Source organism: Ovis canadensis, chromosome 3, assembly GCF_042477335.2.
Source record: "Ovis canadensis isolate MfBH-ARS-UI-01 breed Bighorn chromosome 3, ARS-UI_OviCan_v2, whole genome shotgun sequence".
In the NCBI taxonomy this organism is placed as follows: Eukaryota; Metazoa; Chordata; class Mammalia; order Artiodactyla; family Bovidae; genus Ovis; species Ovis canadensis.
Genome location: NC_091247.1, coordinates 102,444,344 through 102,464,926, shown reverse-complemented (window position 1 = coordinate 102,464,926; position 20,583 = coordinate 102,444,344). Strand labels below are relative to the sequence as shown.

The 20,583-nt window shown below is 40.5% G+C and overlaps 1 protein-coding gene across 8 annotated transcripts in view; it reads right to left on the bottom strand.

The window, feature by feature from the left end:
- Positions 1-1,611: 1,611 nt before the first annotated feature.
- The window catches only part of TSGA10 (testis specific 10), a 96,070-nt gene continuing 77,098 nt past the window's right edge, over positions 1,612-20,583 (bottom strand). For 6 of the 8 annotated variants that reach the window (XM_069583867.1, XM_069583862.1, XM_069583863.1 and 3 more), the window contains 4 exons: positions 19,098-19,300; positions 13,732-13,836; positions 13,418-13,567; positions 1,612-1,947 (listed from right to left, as the gene is read on the bottom strand). In XM_069583867.1, coding sequence (XP_069439968.1) covers positions 1,923-1,947; positions 13,418-13,567; positions 13,732-13,836; positions 19,098-19,300 — 483 coding nt within the window. In that variant the 3' untranslated portion in view covers positions 1,612-1,922. Of the gene's footprint in view, positions 1,948-13,413; positions 13,568-13,731; positions 13,837-19,097; positions 19,301-20,583 lie in introns of those variants that run through there. The other 2 variants (XR_011255789.1, XM_069583864.1) reach the window with 2 other exon arrangements.

Below are 20,583 nucleotides of genomic sequence, written 5' to 3'. Positions count from 1 at the left end.
TAAGATGGCATCACTGACTCGATGGACGTGAGTTTGAGTGAACTCTGGGAGTTGGTGATGGACAGGGAGGCCTGGTGTGTTGCAATTCATGGGGTCGCAAAGAGTCAGACACGACTGAGCAACTGAACTGACTGAACTGACTTCAGCAAAAGTGTATGTTTTGTATTAAACATGGCATTTCAAAACTGAGAGCTCTTTTCCAGGAGACTTCTTTGTCATCAAGAAAGAATATGGTTGATATAGCTTTTGTATTGTGTATTTTATTGCATTTTTTGCATTGCATCTTCACCATATCAATAGGCTATTATATGTTTACCTCAAGCAATTAGAATCTCATTTAAAACAAAGAATGTTTTTAAATATTACCATAAGAAATCATCTTTTCTTTGAATTTTAACACGGAATACAGTTAATGTTTCCCTACCTTTGGATAGCACTGGCCCCTTTATACTCACCATATAATTTTCCTTTTAAGTATTCTGCAATTGATGGCACAAGTCAAGTACAGTATACTTTTCATCAAGCATGGAAACATCTTCCTTTTTCTGTCATGCCCCCATCCCTCACACTGCCCTCTCCACATAAAATCTGTGTTAAGTGCAGACAACAGATTGACACTCAGCTCCTTGTCAGCTCTCTTAGGAGGTGGAGAGACTAAAATGACTGCTATGATGACCTAGTGCTTTGCTACCTAGCAAAGGTTAATTTTGCATATTCACTGGTATATTATTTAATACTAGCAAGAACAACTTTTTGCATATTATTCTACACAACATTTATAAAAGGACATGTTTTTAATTATTCAATATTTAAAACCAATCTATAATGACTGTCCTGAAGAAGAAGAGTAAAACTCAAGGTTTTTAAAAATCAAAGTAAAGTGAGTACATAGCATGAATTTATGGTGAAACACAGTGCTAATGAATAAACAAAACCTAAATCAGGGCACTGTCCTGCATTACTGCAGTCATAATGAGCAGTGACTATATAAAATGAGAAACTGTCTACATCATATGAATACTATTAATGACAGGGCTTTTTTTTAAATTAAAATGGCGAGAGTACAAATAACTTGTATTAGTAAAATACAATAGTGTTCAGACTGTAATATCAACATGAAATCGAAGTCTATGGACAGAAAAGGTAAGAGATTTTGGAGACTTTGAGGCAAAAAAGGAAACATCACTAAACTTGTTACACTACATTATAGACAGCTGCCACGGGCAAAAATAAATAAATAAAATGGCAATTAAGTTGATTGCAGTATTTTAATATTTTAAAGGAAAATGTATGAAAAATACAGATTTTAAAAAATAATCTTACATTCTTGACAGAAATAGTATTACCTACCTTTCTAAAAACAGTAGGGGTAAACAATTGTAGAAAATGTATGCTAATTAATGGTACAACACTAAGGATTTAAAAACCCTGACACACACCTACTATACTGCTTTGGAGTCAGAGTATGGCCTGGAGTTCATGTCAGGTTGGCTCCAAAATGGAATATGGGGTCCCAGGCCAGGAGTGGTAAACTGCGCCTCTTTTGGCACAATTTGTCCAGCCATGAAAGCATAAATCACAAAGGAAAAAAAATCAGTTTTGTTAAAACACTTTGCCCTCTTTTTATAAGCTTCTTTATTTACTCCGGATAGTTAACACAACAGTTGTCAATAGTGAAGTAAGCAGCTTTTACACTCACTATTACTGTATGGATAGAAAGGGCCATATACATTTTTGTTTATAAGTCATCTCAGATCACTGTGATATGGCATGGCACATGAAAACAGAGATTCAGAGGCACAACGTTAATAAATTCATTTAACATTGTCAAGCATTCAAAAGATAAATGCAATCATATAGCAAAAAAAAAATCAGTTTGAAACTTTGACCTCTCCCAAGGATGTGAAGAATCTTTCCACGTGTCAGAAATCTCGATAGCAAAGATTCCTATAAGAGAGAAAAAGGTTATGTAGATTAATATTTTAACTCAATGATTTTATGATATATTAAAAAATGTATTGTTAGTGTTACTTTGGCAATACTTGGAATTTTTTCCCCTCAGCTTCTGTGAAGGAAATCAGATATAATGTATTTTATCACTCAGTTTTCAGAAGCTGTGAACCATCTATATCATGCAATAATATGGACTCAACAATAAAAAAGAAGGAAGTATTGACTTTATACAGCAACCTGGATGGATCTCATGGGCATTGTGCTAAGAGAGAAGAATCACTCTCACAAAATTACATCCTGTGTGTGATTCCATTTACACAACACTCTCAAAAAGACAGTATTACAGACAGAGAAGAAAGTAGAGTTTGCTTGGGGATAGGGAGGAGGACGGGAGGATGTCCCCATGAAAGGGTATTGTGAAGGAATGAGCTCCCTGGGGCTGATGGGACAATTCAGAACCTTGACTGCCGTGTTGTTCTATGTGTGGTATGTAAAAAAAAAAAAAAAGAACAAAACTTCACACACACTAGCAAAAACTGAATAAGGTGTATCTGCTAGTTAGCTATACCAATGCCAATTTCATGGTTTGTAAGACATGGCCACTGGGGAAGCTGGCGGAGGATATGTGGGACTCTGTACTATTTTTGCATCTGCCTGTGAGACTAATCATTTCAAAATAAAGAGCAAAACAGAGCAAAACAAAACTGTGTTACAGCCATACAATGGAATACTATTCAGCAGTTAAAAGCAATATCCAGTAATATCTGATATATACAACAACCTGGATAAATCTTTAATATATAAATCTAATATTTTACTCAGTGGCTGGGTAAAAGTCAGCCACTGCAGACTATATACCACATGATTCCATTTATATGGCAACCTGAAAAGACAACACTATAGTAACAGGAAACAGACCAGCTGTTGGGAAAAGTAAACTAAGCACATTGACTGTTGTCTAGATGATGTTGTTCAGTCGCTAAGTTGTGTTCAACTCTTTTGACCCCCATGGACTGTAACCTGTCAGGCTCCTCTGTTCATGAGATTTTCCCAGACAAGAATACTGGAGTGGACTGCCATTTCCTTCTCCAGGGGATCTTTCCGACTTAGGCAGGATTGAACCTGCGTCTCCTGCATTCACAGGTGGATTCTTTACTGCTGAGCCACCAGGGAAGCCCATGTCTAGATATTAGATGGTAGTCAAAAGGTACCATTTAAAACGAACAGCTAAAGCTTAAAAAATTTTAAAGGGATACTTTAAGGACACTATTAAAAGTATTAATAGAAAGGTAACCATTATAATAAGACACAAAACTTCCTGAATATCAAAAGAAACGGTTACAAGCAAAGAAGGATAACCAAATAGAGAAAGAATTAGAGCAAATATCACATAGTAAACAGTTATCATTGTTATGCTCCGAGCCCGTATCTCCGAACCGACCGAGAGAGCAAGTCTACCACAGTAATGCAAAAACAAGAAGGGAGTTTATCTCTAGCGCGCTAGGGCTCAAGTCTCATCCCACACAAGGGAATCTCAGAGCATAACATTTGGGGGCTCGTCTGGGATCTCCGTCCCGCCGGGGAAGACAACTCTCCTGGTAGAAGGGAGTAACCTCGTTAGGAGATAAGAGCTCTGAGCACCGGTGCTAACGTTGCAGAAGCCCAGATTAAGTCCGAGGCCCAGTATCGTACTGGGGAGGCATCTGGCTGTAAAGTGCAGAGGCAAATCAGCGTAAGGCCGGGGCCTGGTTTCATGCTGGGGAGGCAGCTGGCTCTGGTTACTGGATTAAGTCAGCGTAAGGCCGGGGCCTGGTTTCGTGCTGGGGAGGCAGCTGGCTCTGTGAACATCCTGCAGGTAAGATTGAGTGCATTGTTGGTGGCCACCTTGTGTTTGTTATCTGTTTGTCTATTTGTGGTGTCTGCGTTGCTCTTTGTGTGCTCTGTTGGCTCCCAGTGTACTTTTCTGTGATCATGGGACAAACAACTTCTACTCCTTTATCTCTTATGATTAACCACTTCTCTGATTTCAAGTCTAGAGCACAGGATCTATCATTGCTGGTGAAAAAAAGCAAGTTAGTAACTTTTTGTTCTGCCGTGTGGCCTGCTTTTGATGTCAGCTGGCCACAAGAAGGCACCTTCAGCCTGCCTACTATTCGAGCGGTCAGAGAGAAGGTGCTCACCCCCTACCCTTCAGGACACCTAGCCAGACCAAACTCCATACATTTTAGTCTGACAGGACCTGGTGGAAAACCCCCTGGCCTGGCTAAAACCTTTTGTTTTTCAGCCCCTCACTTCCCTTCCCTCTTCCCCGCCCTTGCTTCCACAGGTTCCACAGGTTTCATTGGGAGAAGCCAAAAAGAGAACCAAGCCTTCAGCTCCTCCCAGAAAAAGGGGCCCCACCTAGGGAACTCAGAGAAAGGCAAAAAAAAAAGAAAAAAAAAAAGGCCGGCATAGGAGAAGAAGACCCGGAGGTTCCCTCTTCCACCATTCATGCATTTCCGGTCCGGGCGGGGCCAGCCAGAGAGGGTAAAAAACGGACATATCAGTATTGGCCCTTCTCCACTAGTGATTTGTACAATTGGAAAACCCAGACTCCCTCCTTCTCTGAAAAACCGCAGGGTCTTATTGATCTTTTAGAGTCTATCCTGTTTACTCACAATCCCACTTGAGATGATTGTCAGCAACTGTTACAGGTACTTTTTACTACAGAGGAGCACTAACGGATCCTGTCAAAAGCCCGGAAAAATGTGCCAGGGGTGGATGGGAGGCCCACAATACAGCCTAACCTCATTGAGGAGGGGATCCCCTTGGTGCGACCCAACTGGGACTTCAAACGCGCTGAAGGTAAGGAGCGTCTCCGAGTGTACCGTCAGACTCTCATGGCTGGCCTTAGAGGGGCCGCCAGAAAGCCAACTAATTTGGCCAAAATAAATCCAGTGAGACAACAGCCAAATGAGAGCCCAGCAGCCTTCCTGAAAAGGATAATGGAAGCTTTTAGACAGTATACCCCTATAGACCCACAGGCAGATGAGTCACAAGCGGCAGTTATGTTAGCATTTGTAAATCAAGCAGCCCCCGATATTAAAAAAAAGTTACAAAAGATAGAGAGGTTAAATGAACAATCCTTGCAAGATCTAGTGAGGGCAGCCGAGAGAGTTTTTAATCATAGAGAGACCCCAGAAGAGAGAGAGGACCGCATTAGAAAAAAAAAAAAAAGAAAATTTAGAGCTGAAGAAAACCGTAAAAATAAAAAAGAGCTGGCCCAGATATTTTTTGCTGGGGTTAAAAACAAAAACAGGTTCCAGAAAGGGAAAAAAAAATTGGACTCAAAAACTGAAAAAAAAATGACAAGGCATAAGCTTGAAAAAAACCAATGTGCGTTTTGTAAAGAGTTTGGACATTGGAAAGATAAATGCCCCAAGAAAAATCTAAAAGAGGAGCCCAAGAACCCCAAGAACGAGACTCCCTCTCCAGACAGTCATATCCTCTACGCGGGTGAGGATAGCGACTAGGGGGGTCAGGGCTCGAAGCCCCTCCCCGAGTCCTGGGTAACTATAAATGTGGAGGGGAAACCGGTTGGCTTCATGGTGGACACGGGAGCCCAATACTCAGTCTTAAACCAAACAGATGGACCCATGTCTAAGAAAAGTAGCTGGGTGCAGGGAGCAACCGGGACTAAACGATATGGATGGACTACAAAACGGCATGTGAACTTGGGGGCCCACCAGGTAACCCATTCTTTTCTGGTGATACCTGAGTGTCCAGCGCCCTTGTTGGGAAGAGATTTACTGTCTAAAGTAAATGCCCAAATTCATTTTGACCACGGGCAAGTGTCGGTTTTAGATGGGACCGGGCATCCTCTTCAGGTCCTGTGTCTGGCATTAAAAGATGAATACAGACTCTACTTGCCAGAGGCCCCAGCGACAATAAGCCCCGAAGTACAACCATGGGTTCAAAGATACCCTCAGGCCTGGGCTGAAACTGCAGAAATGGGACTAGCCAAACAGAGGCCCCCTATCATTGTGGAACTGAAAGCCAGTGCTTCCCCGGTGAGGGTACGACAGTATCCCATGAGTCAAGAGGCTCGACAAGGAATTACTCCTCATATACAATGCCTCATAGACGCTGGGGTCCTAAAAAGGTGCCGGTCCCCATGGAACACTCCCCTGTTGCCTGTAAAAAAGCCTGGGGGAACTGATTTTAGACCGGTTCAAGATCTACGAAAAGTCAACAAACGGGTGAATGATATTCATCCTATGGTTCCTAACCCTTATACATTGCTAAGCAACTTGCCTCCAAACTACATTTGGTACACTGTTTTAGATTTAAAAGATGCCTTTTTCAGTTTGCCTCTTGCCCCCGCAAGCCAAGAGATCTTTGCCTTCAAATGGCAGGAAGACGGTGGTCAGACCCCTGTGTAGCTGACATGGACTCGCTTACCACAGGGTTTCAAAAACTCGCCCACATTATTTAATGAGGCCCTAGACGAAGACCTCCGTGAGTATCGGGTTGAACACCCTACCATTGTTTTATTACAATATGTTGATGACCTTATGCTGGCAGCGGCTACAGAAAAAGAGTGCCAAGAGGCAACAGGTGACCTTCTCCAAACCTTGGGGACTTTAGGTTACCGGGCTAGTGCCAAAAAGGCCCAGATTGTCAAGCAAGAGGTTACATACCTCGGTTATAAGATAAAACAGGGCCAGAGGTGGCTAACACAGGCTATGAAAGAAACCATCCTCCAGATCCCTGAGCCGGCTAACCCTAGACAAGTGAGAGAATTTCTGGGAACGGTGGGATATGCCGGTTATGGATCTTGGGGTTTGCAAAAAAGGCCAGGCCCCTATATGAGGGGACCAAAAAAAACAAGGACTGAAAATGGACTGAGCCAATGAAAGAGGCCTTCCAAGAGCTCAGGCGAGCCTTGCTAGAAGCTCCTGCCCTTGCCCTCCCTGATCCATCTAAGCCTTTCCAATTATTTGTAGATGAAAAGCGGGGGATAAAAAAAGGGGTACTAACACAGAGATGGGGACCATGGAAGCGACCTGTAGCTTACCTTTCCAAGAGACTGGACCCAGTGGCAGCCGGATGGCCACCTTGCCTCCGTATCATTGCGGCCACTGCGCTCTTAGTCCATGATGCTGATAAACTGACTTATGGACAGAGACTCTTGGTCTACACTCCTCATGCCATAGAGAGAGTTTTAAAGCAACCCCCAGGTAAATAGATTTCTAATGCCCGCTTGACGCACTACCAGGCCTTGCTACTTGACACCCCACGGATTCATTTCCAAACGCCCTGCACTCTAAATCTGGCCACTCTTTTGCCCAATCCGGAGAAAAATAGCCCCCTCCATGATTGTGATGAGATACTGGCCGGGGTAACAACAATGCAAAAGGACTTAACCGATACTCCACTGGATAACAGTGAGCTAAAATGGTTCACAGATGGCAGCAGTTATGTAAAAGATGGACAGAGACGGGCAGGAGCTGCAATAGTAGATGACTCTGGACAGACGATATGGGCAGAGGCCCTTCCCCCGGATACCTCAGCACAAAAGGCAGAGTTAATTGCCCTGATTCAAGCATTAGAGAGAGCCAAAGGAAAAAAAATAACTATTTTCACTGACAGTCGCTATGCTTTTGACACGGTACACATCCAGGGCCCGATATATCGGGAACGGGGGGTTTTGACAGCTGAAAAAAATAAATAAATAAAAACTTGCCTAAAATCCGTAGACTTTTAGAGGCTGTACAGATGCCTCAGGCTGTGTCAATAGTACACGTACCTGGACATCAGAAGGGTGACAGCCCCACGGCACGAGGAAATCATGCCGCAGACCTGGCAGCTCAAAAAGTAGCTGATGAAGATTTCATCACCCCTGTGTTGGCGATCGGACTTCCACTTCCAGGTATGGGAACTCTGCCCCCAACCCCTGAGTATTCATCCACAGACTTTGCTTGGATCCAAAAACACACCAACCTTCAAAAAGATAAAGATAGACGGTACCGAGACTCAGACGGCTACTTGATACTCCCTGCTCAGTTGGGACGGCAACTATGTGAGCATTTGCACTTGTCTACTCATCTGGGAAAAAAGAAGACTCTGATGCTCTTTCAAACTGCGTGCCTGTGATTTCCCCGGCACCAGACAACTGTAAAGAACATAGTGCATGCTTGTAAGGCGTGTCAACAGATGAGGCCAGGAAAAGGACAACATGCAGGACTGAGGTATCGGGGAGAAGGACCAGGGCAACACTGGGAAATAGATTTCACCGAGGTAAGGCCAGGCAAGTATGGTTACCGGTACTTGTTAGTGTTGGTGGATACCTTCTCAGGGTGGGTGGAAGCTTTTCCTACAAAGGGAAAAACCGCGATGATAATGGCAAAAAAAAGATTTTAGAAAAAATAGTTCCCAGGTTTGGCCTGCCAGTGACCATCGGCTCTGATAATGGACCTGCCTTTGTGAGTCAAATAGTTCAGAGCCTTGCCCTAGCCCTGGGGACTAAATGGAAGTTACATTGTGAATACAGTCCACAGAGCTCAGGGCAAGTAGAAAAAATGAATCGGACTCTAAAAGAAACTTTAACTAAATTGGCTATAGAGACTGGCGGGGACTGGGTGACCCTCCTTCCCTTCGCCCTCTTCCGTGCACGTAATACTCCTTATCAACTTAATCTGACCCCATTTGAGATTCTGTATGGGAGACCTCCCCCTGTATGTCCAATATTTGAAGGGAAAAAACTACCGCCTCCCACGTTGGGGCAACTCCAAGAGGCCTTGATGGCCTTAAGCAAGGTGCACTCTCGTGTCTGAAAACTGCTCCGGAAAACACATGTGGGTCAAAATAAGGAAACTATTCCCTCACATGACATTGGCCCAGGAGACTGGGTATGGGTCAAAAGGCACCAAACCAAGGCACTAGAACCCAAATGGAAGGGTCCTTATGTTGTTCTTCTTACCACCCCAACTGCCCTAAAGGTTGACGGTATCAGGCCTTGGGTACATTGCAACCACGTACGCCCAGCTGCTTCAGCAGAGCAAGAAGACACTAAAAAAAAAAAAAAAGGGAAGCATCTCTGCACCCATCCAACCCCTTGAGGCTAAAGCTTCAAAGGCGCCAACAGGACCAGGACAGCTCGGCTGGGCCGTCTTGTGGATGACCCAGTTACTCTGCTCCAGAGCTGCCAGCGTGAACCCGTATCAACCCATCAAAATCACCTGGAAGCTGCAAAATAGACTAACACGTGAGATGCTTAACTCCACCACTGCAATACATCCACCAAATACTTGGTGGCCAGACTTATACTTTGACCTTAAGCCGGTGGTAAATGTACCCTGGAAGAGGGGCAAGCTCCCAAATCATGCATTCTGGGCATGTCCAGGTGCGCCCAGGCATAACTAAAAGATCTGTGGGGAGATACAGAGAAGACTGTGCTGCCCTAAAAAAGAGTGTTGTTTTTATGCTGATCACACAAAAATAGTTAAAAAAATCTATGGCCAAAGTAAGAGAGGGACTAGCCCAACGTAAACGAAAACGTGAGGCTCATCAAGGATGGTTTGAGTCTTGGTTTCAACAATCCCCTTGGTTGACCACCCTGATCTCCACCTTGCTGGGACCCCTGCTAATACTTCTACTGATGCTTACCTCTGGCCCATGTATTATCAATAGACTTATAGCCTTCGTAAAGGAACACATAAATACAGCACAGCTGTTTGTGCTTCGACAACAATATCAAACTGTGTCTCAGGACTGCGAGGGAGACTCCTCTATATGATCTAAGGACGGGGGGAATGTTAGGGACCAAACGACGGTCTCTAGGACCTGAGTCATGTTTACCAGAAAGAGACAGGATATGCGCTCATCCTGCCTGGCCAATCATGTAACGCCAGCTACTCCTGTAACTGAGACAAAGAACTGCCTGTATATAAGCCGCCATACTCCTTTGTTCGGGGCTCTTGTCGGATTCCCTTGTGTGGGATGAGACTTGAGCCCTAGCGCACTAGAGATAAACTCCCTTCTTGTTTTTGCATTACTGTGGTGGACTTGCTCTCTCGGTCGGTTCGGAGATACGGGCTCGGAGCATAACAATCATAACATAATATGACAGAGCTGAGACCAAATTTAAGTTATATCAATAATGTTAAGGAGCTTAACTCACCTACTTAAGAAAAAAAGAATTTCAAAATGGTTCATAAAGTCAAACTCAAATCCATACTGTCTAAAGAGAGACATTTAAAATGCAGAGATTTAAAAAAAGAGGTGGACAAAGATTTACCAGGCAAGTGGACCCAATAAGGAAATAGGAGTTGTAACTCTAAAACCAGACAAAGTAGACGACAAGTCCTTCCTCCTTCCAAAAAAATTAAGTGCATCAGAAAATAACACTTTGTAAAAGCCACATTCACAGTGAAGATATAATTCAGAATATCTATGCAACAGATAAAACAGCAAATCACCTATATAAAACAAAATTTATAGGAGAGATATAAGAAGAAATAAAAACATACCAATAATAGGAAATTTAAAAATGCCATTCTTAGTAAAACAAGTCGAGTGAACAAAATTAAATGACATTATAAAAGAACAAAGTAAAATTAAAAAGGTAAATCTTCTGGATATATTACACTATACCCTGATAAGAAAGAATACATCTTCTCAAGTGTACATGAACTGTTCACCAAACTTGAACATGTAGTAAAGTATAAAGAAAACATCAATAAAAAAATTTAAAAAAGAAAACATCAGTAGTTTCCATAAAGTAGAAATATTACAAATAATATACATAATAACACTGAGATTAAAAATGAAACCAAATCAAACAAAAAACTTCTCACTGAAAATTAAAAGATTTTCTATCAGATAACTCTTGGGTAAAAATGAAAATACAAACAAAGATTAAAGAAATTCTTAAAAATAATGATCACAAAAACACTATATATCAGAATCTGTGGGATATATTTAAAGCAGTAATCACAGAAAAATTCATAATCCCGAATATCTACATTGATAAAAGTTAAAGAACGGTAATAAATGTATTAAATTTCTAACTCAAAAACCTAGGGGGGAAAAATCAACAAAGTAAATGAAAAAATAGCACAAGGAAGGAACTAATATAAATAAAAACAGAAATTAATAAGCAGAGAAAGAAAACAGATTAAATCATTAAATCAAATGCTGGTTCTTTGAAGCGATGAACTAAGTAAACAAACCGCAGGCTAAGGTAATCAACAAACAAAAGGGAGAAGCACAAGCATACAAATAAGAAATGGCAACAGGATATAACTATTGACACAGAAGAAACTTAAAAGTTTATAAAGATACTGCATTGGTTACTTCTATGCAAATAAAGCTGAAAACCTAGAGTTAAAAGCCTGGATAGTTTTTAGACAAACACATATAGCTTAAAAAGACTAATTTCCAAAGAAGAAATAGAAAAAGTTACCAAGGAAGTACACCCCACCAAAAAAGAGCCAAGGCTCTTCAGAAATCAGATAATCCCCAACTGTATAACTTGTTTCAAACTACAGTAAACAAAAACTTCCAAATTATTTTTTAGAAGCAGATAAAACATTGATATCTAAACTTAATAGAAGAAATATAGGTCAATATCAGTTATGAATATTGATATACAAATCTAAAATAAATAAAATATTACCAAACACTATGAAAATAACAGACTATGACCAATTTCTCATTTATGTCAGAAATTCAAACATGGTTCAGTAGTTGAAAAATCAATTAATATATCCACATATTAATAATTCTAAAGAGAAAAACCATATCTTCATAGATGCTAAAAAAATCCTTGACAAAAACAGTTTCCTAATTTAAAAAATCTTGAAAAAAAATAGGAATAAGTGGTATTTCCTTAATACCATAAAATACATAAACCTGAATCATAAAACTAGTATCTTAATTAACAAGAAAAAAAAAAAAAGAGGCATTCCAACAGGTCAGAATTAAAACAGGAATTCCACTTTTGCCACAACTATCTGTCATTATTCTGATGATACTAACAAATGCTATTAACCAGAGAATATAATTCAAGAGATAAAATAGGAAAAGAAGAAATAAATATCTCTTTCTGCAGATGACATGATAGCATACCTAGAAACCCCTAAAGAATTAATAACGAAATTTAATGAAATAAAAGCAAGATAACATTTTAAAAAATTAACATGCAAAAGTAGCATCATTTGAAGACATAATATATGGAGGAAACTCCATTTACAATAGTAACAAAAAAGTAATAAAATATTCAGGAGTGAATTTTACAAGAAATATTCAAAACCTATATAAAGAAAAACTACAAGTCATTCCTTAAAGACACAAAGCAAAATTTGAACAATGGAAAGACATCTCTTCTTCTTGGTTAGGACATCTCAGCATAATAAAGAAAAAAGAAAAATGAAAGCAAATTGAAACAAGTGAATCTACTGTTATTTTAAATGTATACCATCACCACAGTGAGAGTGAAAAAAAATAATCCAAGTAATTTATGAATCCAGTATTTGACTGTATGCCCTCAAGACTTTGGAAAGGTCATGTATGGAAGAGGAAGGAAGAACTGTAAATAGATTTCGAACTTTTTTCTAAGTTGGCCTGTTTATTGTAGTGACACAGATGAAGAAATCTTGAAAGTTCTTTAGATAGACTCTGGGACTGAGCGAAGGAATAACTGTGTTACCGTTGTTGAGTGAATATTTTAATGTTGACCAGGCCTCTCACTGGAGAAAAAAGGGTGTCATACAAATACGGAAAGGAAGGAGGCAAGGGAGAAACCTATGAGGATGGTTCCAACTGGAGGTACTGGTTATTGTTTAAAAATGTCTGTTGCAGGGAGTGGGCGGGTAGGAGGAAGCCAAGAGAGAAAGACAGGGAGCAGAAAATGCAGGAGCATGAATGTGTGAGACAGCTCACAGTGCCTCATAAACACAGAAAAAGCAAACGGAGTAAAAGTTTTATAACAGTGAGTAGGGATAAAAGGTGTACAGATGTTCTTTGCATTGTTTTATTTTTAACTTCTTGTAAGTTTGAAATTATTTCTAAATAAAAATGTTTTTACAAAATGTCTAACATTTAGGAATATAGCTAAAATATTCTCCTTTGAAAAATTAGCCTATTACTTTCCTTAGAGTATATGTATTTTTGGTGCTACAATAATTAACCAATAGTTTGTTTATGAAAGTATATAATAATGTATGTTACAGAAGTTAAAGAAAATCAGATTTTTAAAATATAATTTATGTAAACTTTAGATAAAATAGACATCTTTCTTTAACATATTTATATGACACTAATAATCAAAATACTTTTTTAAAATGTCAACATATCCAATTATGTAATGATGTTTTAAATAGCACTATTAATGGTAGATGGTTACTGAGTTTTCTTACTCCCTCAAATATTCAGTGCTTACTGCTACATGGTTCCCCAAAGAATGGATCCTTAAACCACTTACTCTTCTAATGATCGATCTAGGCCTCGGTCAGGAGATCGATGGTGAGTACGTTCTGGTGAGTGACATTTTGTATTTGGCTTTATTGTGGAACTCAAATGATAAGCATTACTTGAGTAATTCTGGCGGCGGAGTTCTTGCACAGCCCTCTCCCTAAAGCAAAATAGGGACACTTTAATTGAACTTTTATATCCAGCAACATTACTAACACTGTTGTAAAACTGCAGTTTAAATCATACTTTAAAATCTAATCACCATGAAATAACCAAAGTCTGTTGTTATCCCAGAAACAGTGCTTTCCAGGCTGCTGAACTTACCTTTCAAAGCGCTCTGTCCCTAGCTGTCTCTTTGTAATGTCCAAGTCAGCTTCCAACTGCGTCACGACGTTCCTGAACTGGGCCACGTCCCTACTCTGGATGGCCCTGTGTAGAGAATGTGAATGATGGTTGATTAAAGGTAGAATACCAAAGTATTCCTAGGGTACCTAAAACCATGTTGGCCATGGTTTCTCAGCTGAAGCCAAGCAACACTCTGGTTTTTACAGATGTATCAGTGCATCTAAAATACGTCAATTTCACACAAATAAAATAAATTAAAAATGCCAACTTTAGATGCAGTAAATGTGCAAAGTGGTCTACTAAAAGCCCTTTAAGCTGTCTCTGCTGCTGCTGCTAAGTCACTTCAGTCATGTCCGACTGTGTGACCCCATAGATGGCAGCCCACCGGGCTCCCCCGGTCCCTGGGATTCTCCAGGCAAGAGTACTGGAGTGGGGTGCCATTTCCTTCTCCAATACATGAAAGTGAAAAGTGAAAGTGAAGTTGCTCAGTCGTGTCCAACTCTTCATGACCCCATGGACGCCAGCCTACCAGGCTCCTCTGTCCATGGGATTTTCCAGGCAAGAGTACTGGTGTGGGGTGCCATTGCCTTCAGCCCTATTCAATTAGTTAAACTTAATTTTCCCTATTTTTAGATATGGTAATACTATTATCTACCTATATTATCAATTCACTGCAGATCATTTTTACAATTTACTTCACTGTATGATGTGCATATTCCAATGCATATAACACTGGAATTCACTAACACCATGATGAATATGCAGTGGATACATAAATGTATATCTAATTGACCAAATGCCTTATACATGGGTGTAGTGAAATTTGATATATCCAACTGTTAAAGACAAAAAATCTGTTCAATTTAACAGGATCTTCCTTAGGGCTAAACAATGCCTCCAAAACCCTGATAAGCACACTACCATGAGGAAGATAATGACAGAGGTGACCGCTCTTGCCAGAACATTCTGTCTTCTCTGCTGGCTTTCAGGACTGCAATATGGACTGCTGGAGGCTAAACTCTAGAGACTAGGAACACAAGAGATTATCAAGCTGACTAGTTCTAGGTGACACTACTCACCAGCCAGTCTAAAACAGAGTGTACCCCCTTAAGGTGGGAGTTTTGGCATACTTCACTGAAGCAATTTCCGCCTGTGGCCTGAGGAAATGATCCTACAGAACTGGATCATTCTGAAGGTCCAGTCTAAAGCCCAGCTGCAGTGACTGAAAGAGTGACTCAGTTACAGCTGCCACAACCTAAAAACAGTCTCTGAAGGAAACCAGCCCTGGTTTTGCAGTCTGTGCTCAGTCAGGGGCTCCCACAAGTGGCCAATTCCTGAGACCATGATTCCTGACCTTCCCCACATTCCCTACTCAGATGGGAGGGCAGAGCTGAGGCTGGATGAAAAGGTGTTACAGGTGGGATGGATAAGAACAGAGGCTAAGGGTCCCCGTCAGGTTTTGTGACAGGTGACAAAGGTGATAAAATATCTACTATGCAGGCAGGGGGGCTTCCCTGGTGGGTCAGAAGGTGAAGAATCCTCTTTCAATGCAGGAGACTGGGGTTTGATCCCTGGGTCAGGAAGATCTCCTGGAGAAGGGAATGGCAACCCACTCCAGTGTTCTTGCCTGGGGAACCTCATGGACAGAGGAGCCTGGTGGGCTATAGTCCATGAAGTCCCAAAGAGTCAGACCTGACTGAGCGACTAAGCACATGCAGCGCACACACACGCAGGCAGGCATTTCCATCTAATTCTCCAGTGTTGTAATAAGGTGCTAACAGTTCTAGGGAGTCTTTTTTTTTTTTTTAAGTCACAATCAGTGCTCTGGGGGAAGTCTCCAGCATTCAGTGAACGCAGTAGTGCTTCCAGGTACCCAGTACACAGGGAAATACCATGTGACAAATGAAAAGACTGGGTAGCAATACCAAGCAGGCCCATAAATAGAAAAATCCTTCTGGTTTCAGAATTCCTTTTTTTTCTAATCTGGTTATAATATTTCTCAAAGGCAATATGTTCAGTTCAGTTCAGCCACTCAGTTGTGCCCAACTCTTTGCGACCCCATGAATCACAGCACGCCAGGCCTCCCTGTCCATCACCATCTCCCGGAGCTCACTCAAACTTATGTCCATCGAGTCGGTGATGCCATCCAGCCATTTCATCCTCTGTTGTCCCCTTCTCCTCCTGCCCCCAATCCCTCCCAGCATCAGAGTCTTTTCCAATCAGTCAACTCTTTGCATGAGGTGGCCAAAGTATTGGAATTTCAGCTATAGCATCACTCCTTCCAAGGAACGCCCAGGGCTGATCTCCTTTAGAATGGACTGGTTGGATCTCCTTGCAGTCCAAGGGACTCTCAAGAGTCTCCTCGAACACCACAGTTCAAAAGCATCAATTCTTCAGCACTCAGCTTTCTTCACAGTCCAACTCTCACATCCATACATGACCACTGGAAAAACCATAGCCTTGACTAGACGGACCTTTGTTGGCAAAGTAATGTCTCTGCTTTTCAACATGCTATCTAGGTTGATCATAACTTTTCTTCCAAGGAGTAAGCGTCTTTTAATTCCATGGCTGCAATCACCATCTACAGTGATTTTAGAGCCCCAAAATAAAGTCTGACACTGTTTCCACTGTTTCCCCATCTATTTCCCATGAAGTGATGGGACCGGATGCCATGATCTTCATTTTCTGAATGTTGAGCTTTAAGCCAACTTTTTCACTCTCCACTTTCACTTTCATCAAGACGCTTTTTAGTTCCTCTTCAGTTTCTGCCATAAGGGTGGTGTCATCTGCATATCTGACGTTATTGATATTTCTCCCGGCAATCTTGATTCTAGCTTGTGTTTCTTCCAGTCCAGCGTTTCTCATGATGTACTCTGCATATAAGTTAAATAAGCAGGGTGACAATATACAGCCTTGACATACTCCTTTTCCTATCTGGAACCAGTCTGTTGTTCCATGTCCAGTTCTAACTGTTGCTTCCTGACCTGTGTACAGATTTCTCAGGAGGTAGGTCAGGTGGTCTAGTGTTCCCTTCTCTTTCAGAATTTTCCACAGTTTATTGTGATCCACACAGTTAAAGGCTTTGGCATAGTCAATAAAGAAGAATAGATGTTTTTCTGGAACTCTCTTGGTTTTGTGATGATACAGAGGATGTTGGCAATTTGATCTCTGGTTCCTCTGCCTTTTTCTAAAACCAGCTTGAACATCTGGAAGTTCATGGTTCATGTATTGCTGAAGCCTGGCTTGGAGAATTTTGAGCATTACTTTACTAGCGTGTGAGATGATTGCAATTGTGCAGTAGTTTGAGCATTCTTTGGCATTGCCTTTCTTTGGGATTGGAATGAAAACTGACCTTTTCCAGTGCTGTGGCCACTGCTGAGTTTTCCAAATTTGCTGGCATATTGAGTGCAGCACTTTCACAGCATTATCTTTCAGGATTTGAAACAGCTCCACTGGAATTCCATCACCTCCACTAGCTTTGTTCATAGTGATGCTTTCTAAGGCCCACTTGACTTCACATTCCAGGATGTCTGGCTCTTGATGAGTGATCACACCATCGTGATTATCTGGGTCGTGAAGATCTTTTCTGTACAGTTCTTCTGTGTATTCTTGCCACCTCTTAATATCTTCTGCTTCTGTTAGGTCCATACCATTTCTGTCCTTTCTGGAGCCCACCTTTGCATGAATTGTTCCCTTGGTATCTCTAATTTTCTTGAAGAGATCTCTAGTCTTTCCCATTCCATTCTTTTCCTCTATTTCTTTGCATTGATCGCTGAGGAAGGCTTTCTTATCTCTTCCTGCTGTTCTTTGGAACTCTGCATTCAGATACTTATATCTTTCCTTTTGTCCTTTGTTTTTTGCTTCTCTTCTTTTCACAGCTATTTGTAAGGCCTCCTCAGACAGCCATTTTGCTTTTTTGCATTTCTTTTCCATGGGGATGGTCTTGATCCCTGTCTCCTCTACAATGTCATGAACCTCAGTCCATAGTTCATCAGGCACTCTGTCTATCAGATCTAGTCCCTAAAATCTATTTCTCACTTCCACTGTATAATCATAAAGGATTTGATTTAGGTCATACCTGAATGGTCTAGTGGTTTTCCCTACTTTCTTCAATTTAAGTCTGAATTTGGTAATAAGGAGCTCATGATCTGAGCCACAGTCAGCTCCTGGTCTTGTTTTTGCTGACTGTGTATAGAGCTTCCCCATCTTTGGCTGCAAAGAATATAATCAATCTGATTTTGGTGTTGACCCTCTGGTGATGTCCATGTGTAGAATCTTCTCTTGTGTTGTTGGAAGAGGGTATTTGCTATGACCAGTGTGTTCTCTTGGCAAAATTCTATTAGCCTTTGCCCTGCTTCATTATGTATTCCAATGCTAAATTTGCCTGTTATTCCAGGTGTTTCTTGACTTCCTACTTTTGCATTCCAGTCCCCTATAATGAAAAGGACATCTTTTTGCGGTGTTAGTTCTAGAAGTTCTTGTAGGTCTTTACAGAACCATTCAACTTCAGCTTCTTCAGTGTTACTGGTTGGGGCATAGACTTGGATTACTGTGATATTGAATGGTTTGCCTTGGAAACGAACAGAGATCATTCTGTCATTTTTTAGACTGCATCCAAGTACTGCATTTCGGACTCTTTTGTTGACCATGATGGCTATTCCATTTCTTCTAAAGGATTCCTGCCCGCAATAGTAGATATAATGGTCATCTGAGTTAAATTCACCCATTCCAGTCCATTTTAGTTTGCTGATTCCTAGAATGTCGACGTTCACTCTTGCCATCTCCTTTTTGACCACTTCCAATTTGCCTTGATTCGTGGACCTAACATTCCAGGTTCCTCTGCAATACTGCTCTTTACAGCATCGGACCTTGCTTCTATCACCAGTCACATCCACAACTGGGTATTGTTTTTGCTTTGGCTCCATCCCTTCATTCTTTCTGGAGTTATTTCTCCATTGATCTCCAGTAGCATACTGGGTACCTACTGACCTGGGGAGTTCCTCTTTCAGTATCCTATCATTTTGCCTTTTCCTACTGTTCATAGGGTTCTTAAGGCAAGAACACTGAAGTGGTTTGCCATTCCCTTCTCCAGTAAATGTTCTATTGCACCCAAAACTCCGTTGGAAACAATCAACACAAAGATGGTTACATTTAAATTTAGATGCATTAGAGATACATAATAGAAATAGGTACTAAATCTTAGACAAGTTACAACATTTTGGGTCTTCAGTTTAATTAATAGCAAACTATGACATTAAATGGTCTACATTTCAGCTTTAAAATTCCACTAACCTATAAAGTACTGAAAACTTAAGAAACTCGACTTAATGTGCTAATCAACTCACATTTTGTTTTCTGCCAAACAAAGGTGTTCTTTGAGAAGCTGAATTTCAGATTCTTTTTCCTGAAGTGCTATCTGAGACTGATATTCCTTGTCTCTATTGGCCACCAGCAAAGCTTCTAGATTCTGCATGGAGATTCTCTCATTTGTCATCTGACTCCTGAGGAGTTCTATTTCAGAACGAGCAGAATCCAACTCATTCTCCATCTGCACAATGATAGGAAGATATCTATACTTATTCCCACTTGTTCACTTAACTCATGTATTATCAGAGACTCATAAAATTTCTCTGTTATGAACTGACAATCACGTTTAATTTCTAGATTTGAAATTGTGTCCTTCTTAGCAGATACATGCACACACACACAGTATCACTTCCCAACTCTCTGACAGTATCAGAAGGTTTGTTAATTTAATAGTTATTAATCCCAAATGTCAAACAATTTCCATGTCCAGCTTTGAAATTTCTTATAATATATTTTTGCAAGACTGACATGGTAGTATCTGTGACTACTGCTTTGTCCGAGTTGGGTGAGTTATAAATGCCTAACTTCCTGATGGAATGTCATCATACTCCATGGTTAAGAAAGATAAGGAGTAATCACACATTCCCTCTCTTGTATGGTCCGATGGAACACTTCACTTTTTAAAGGTTATCTTGAGCCTAAAATATATTCTATAAGCCAAATGCTTCTCCAAAAGGAGGGAAACCAGACATCACTATTTAGAAAAAAAAAATTCTTTATCTCATAATATACATTATAATAAATTATATATATATTTAAAAATTTAATGTAAAACGCTGAGAAAAGAAAGTTCAATAAAAATGAATTATTAGGAGAGGGGCAGGCAGGTAGGGTAACAACTTTTTAGACTAAATACAATTAAAAATTATGTCTGACCATAGCAAAAATAAACATATCTACAGTCATTATAAACAACCAAAATTTATGACAAAAAAAAACAGATGAAAACAAACTCAGTAAATAGTTAACATCTTACTAATAAAAGGAATATAAACTAATTCATGAGAAATATGAATTAATGATATGAACAGAAAATTTATAAAATATAGCCAGCTAATTAGTAAACACAGAGAATAATATACCTTGTATTAATAATCAAAGAAACGTAACTTAAAGCAAAATGGTATCTGTAATCCAGGATTTCTTCACCTTGACCCTACTGATCTTTTGTGCTGGGTAATTGTTTGGTATAGGGAGCTGCCCTGTGCCTTACAAGATGCTGAGCGGCATCCCTGGCCTCTACTTACTAGAGGTCTACAGCACCCCTCAACCCTGGTGTGACAATCAAAAATACCTCCAGATGTTGCTGAATATTCAGAGGATAAAAACCTCTTTCGGTTGAACCAATGCTGCAGTTTATTAAATTGGCAAATGTCTTAATGCGTGTTGATTAACATTAAAATAGGCAATGCTGGCGGAATACAAAATGGAGCATCACTTTTTGGCAGCAGCTTCATTGGGATG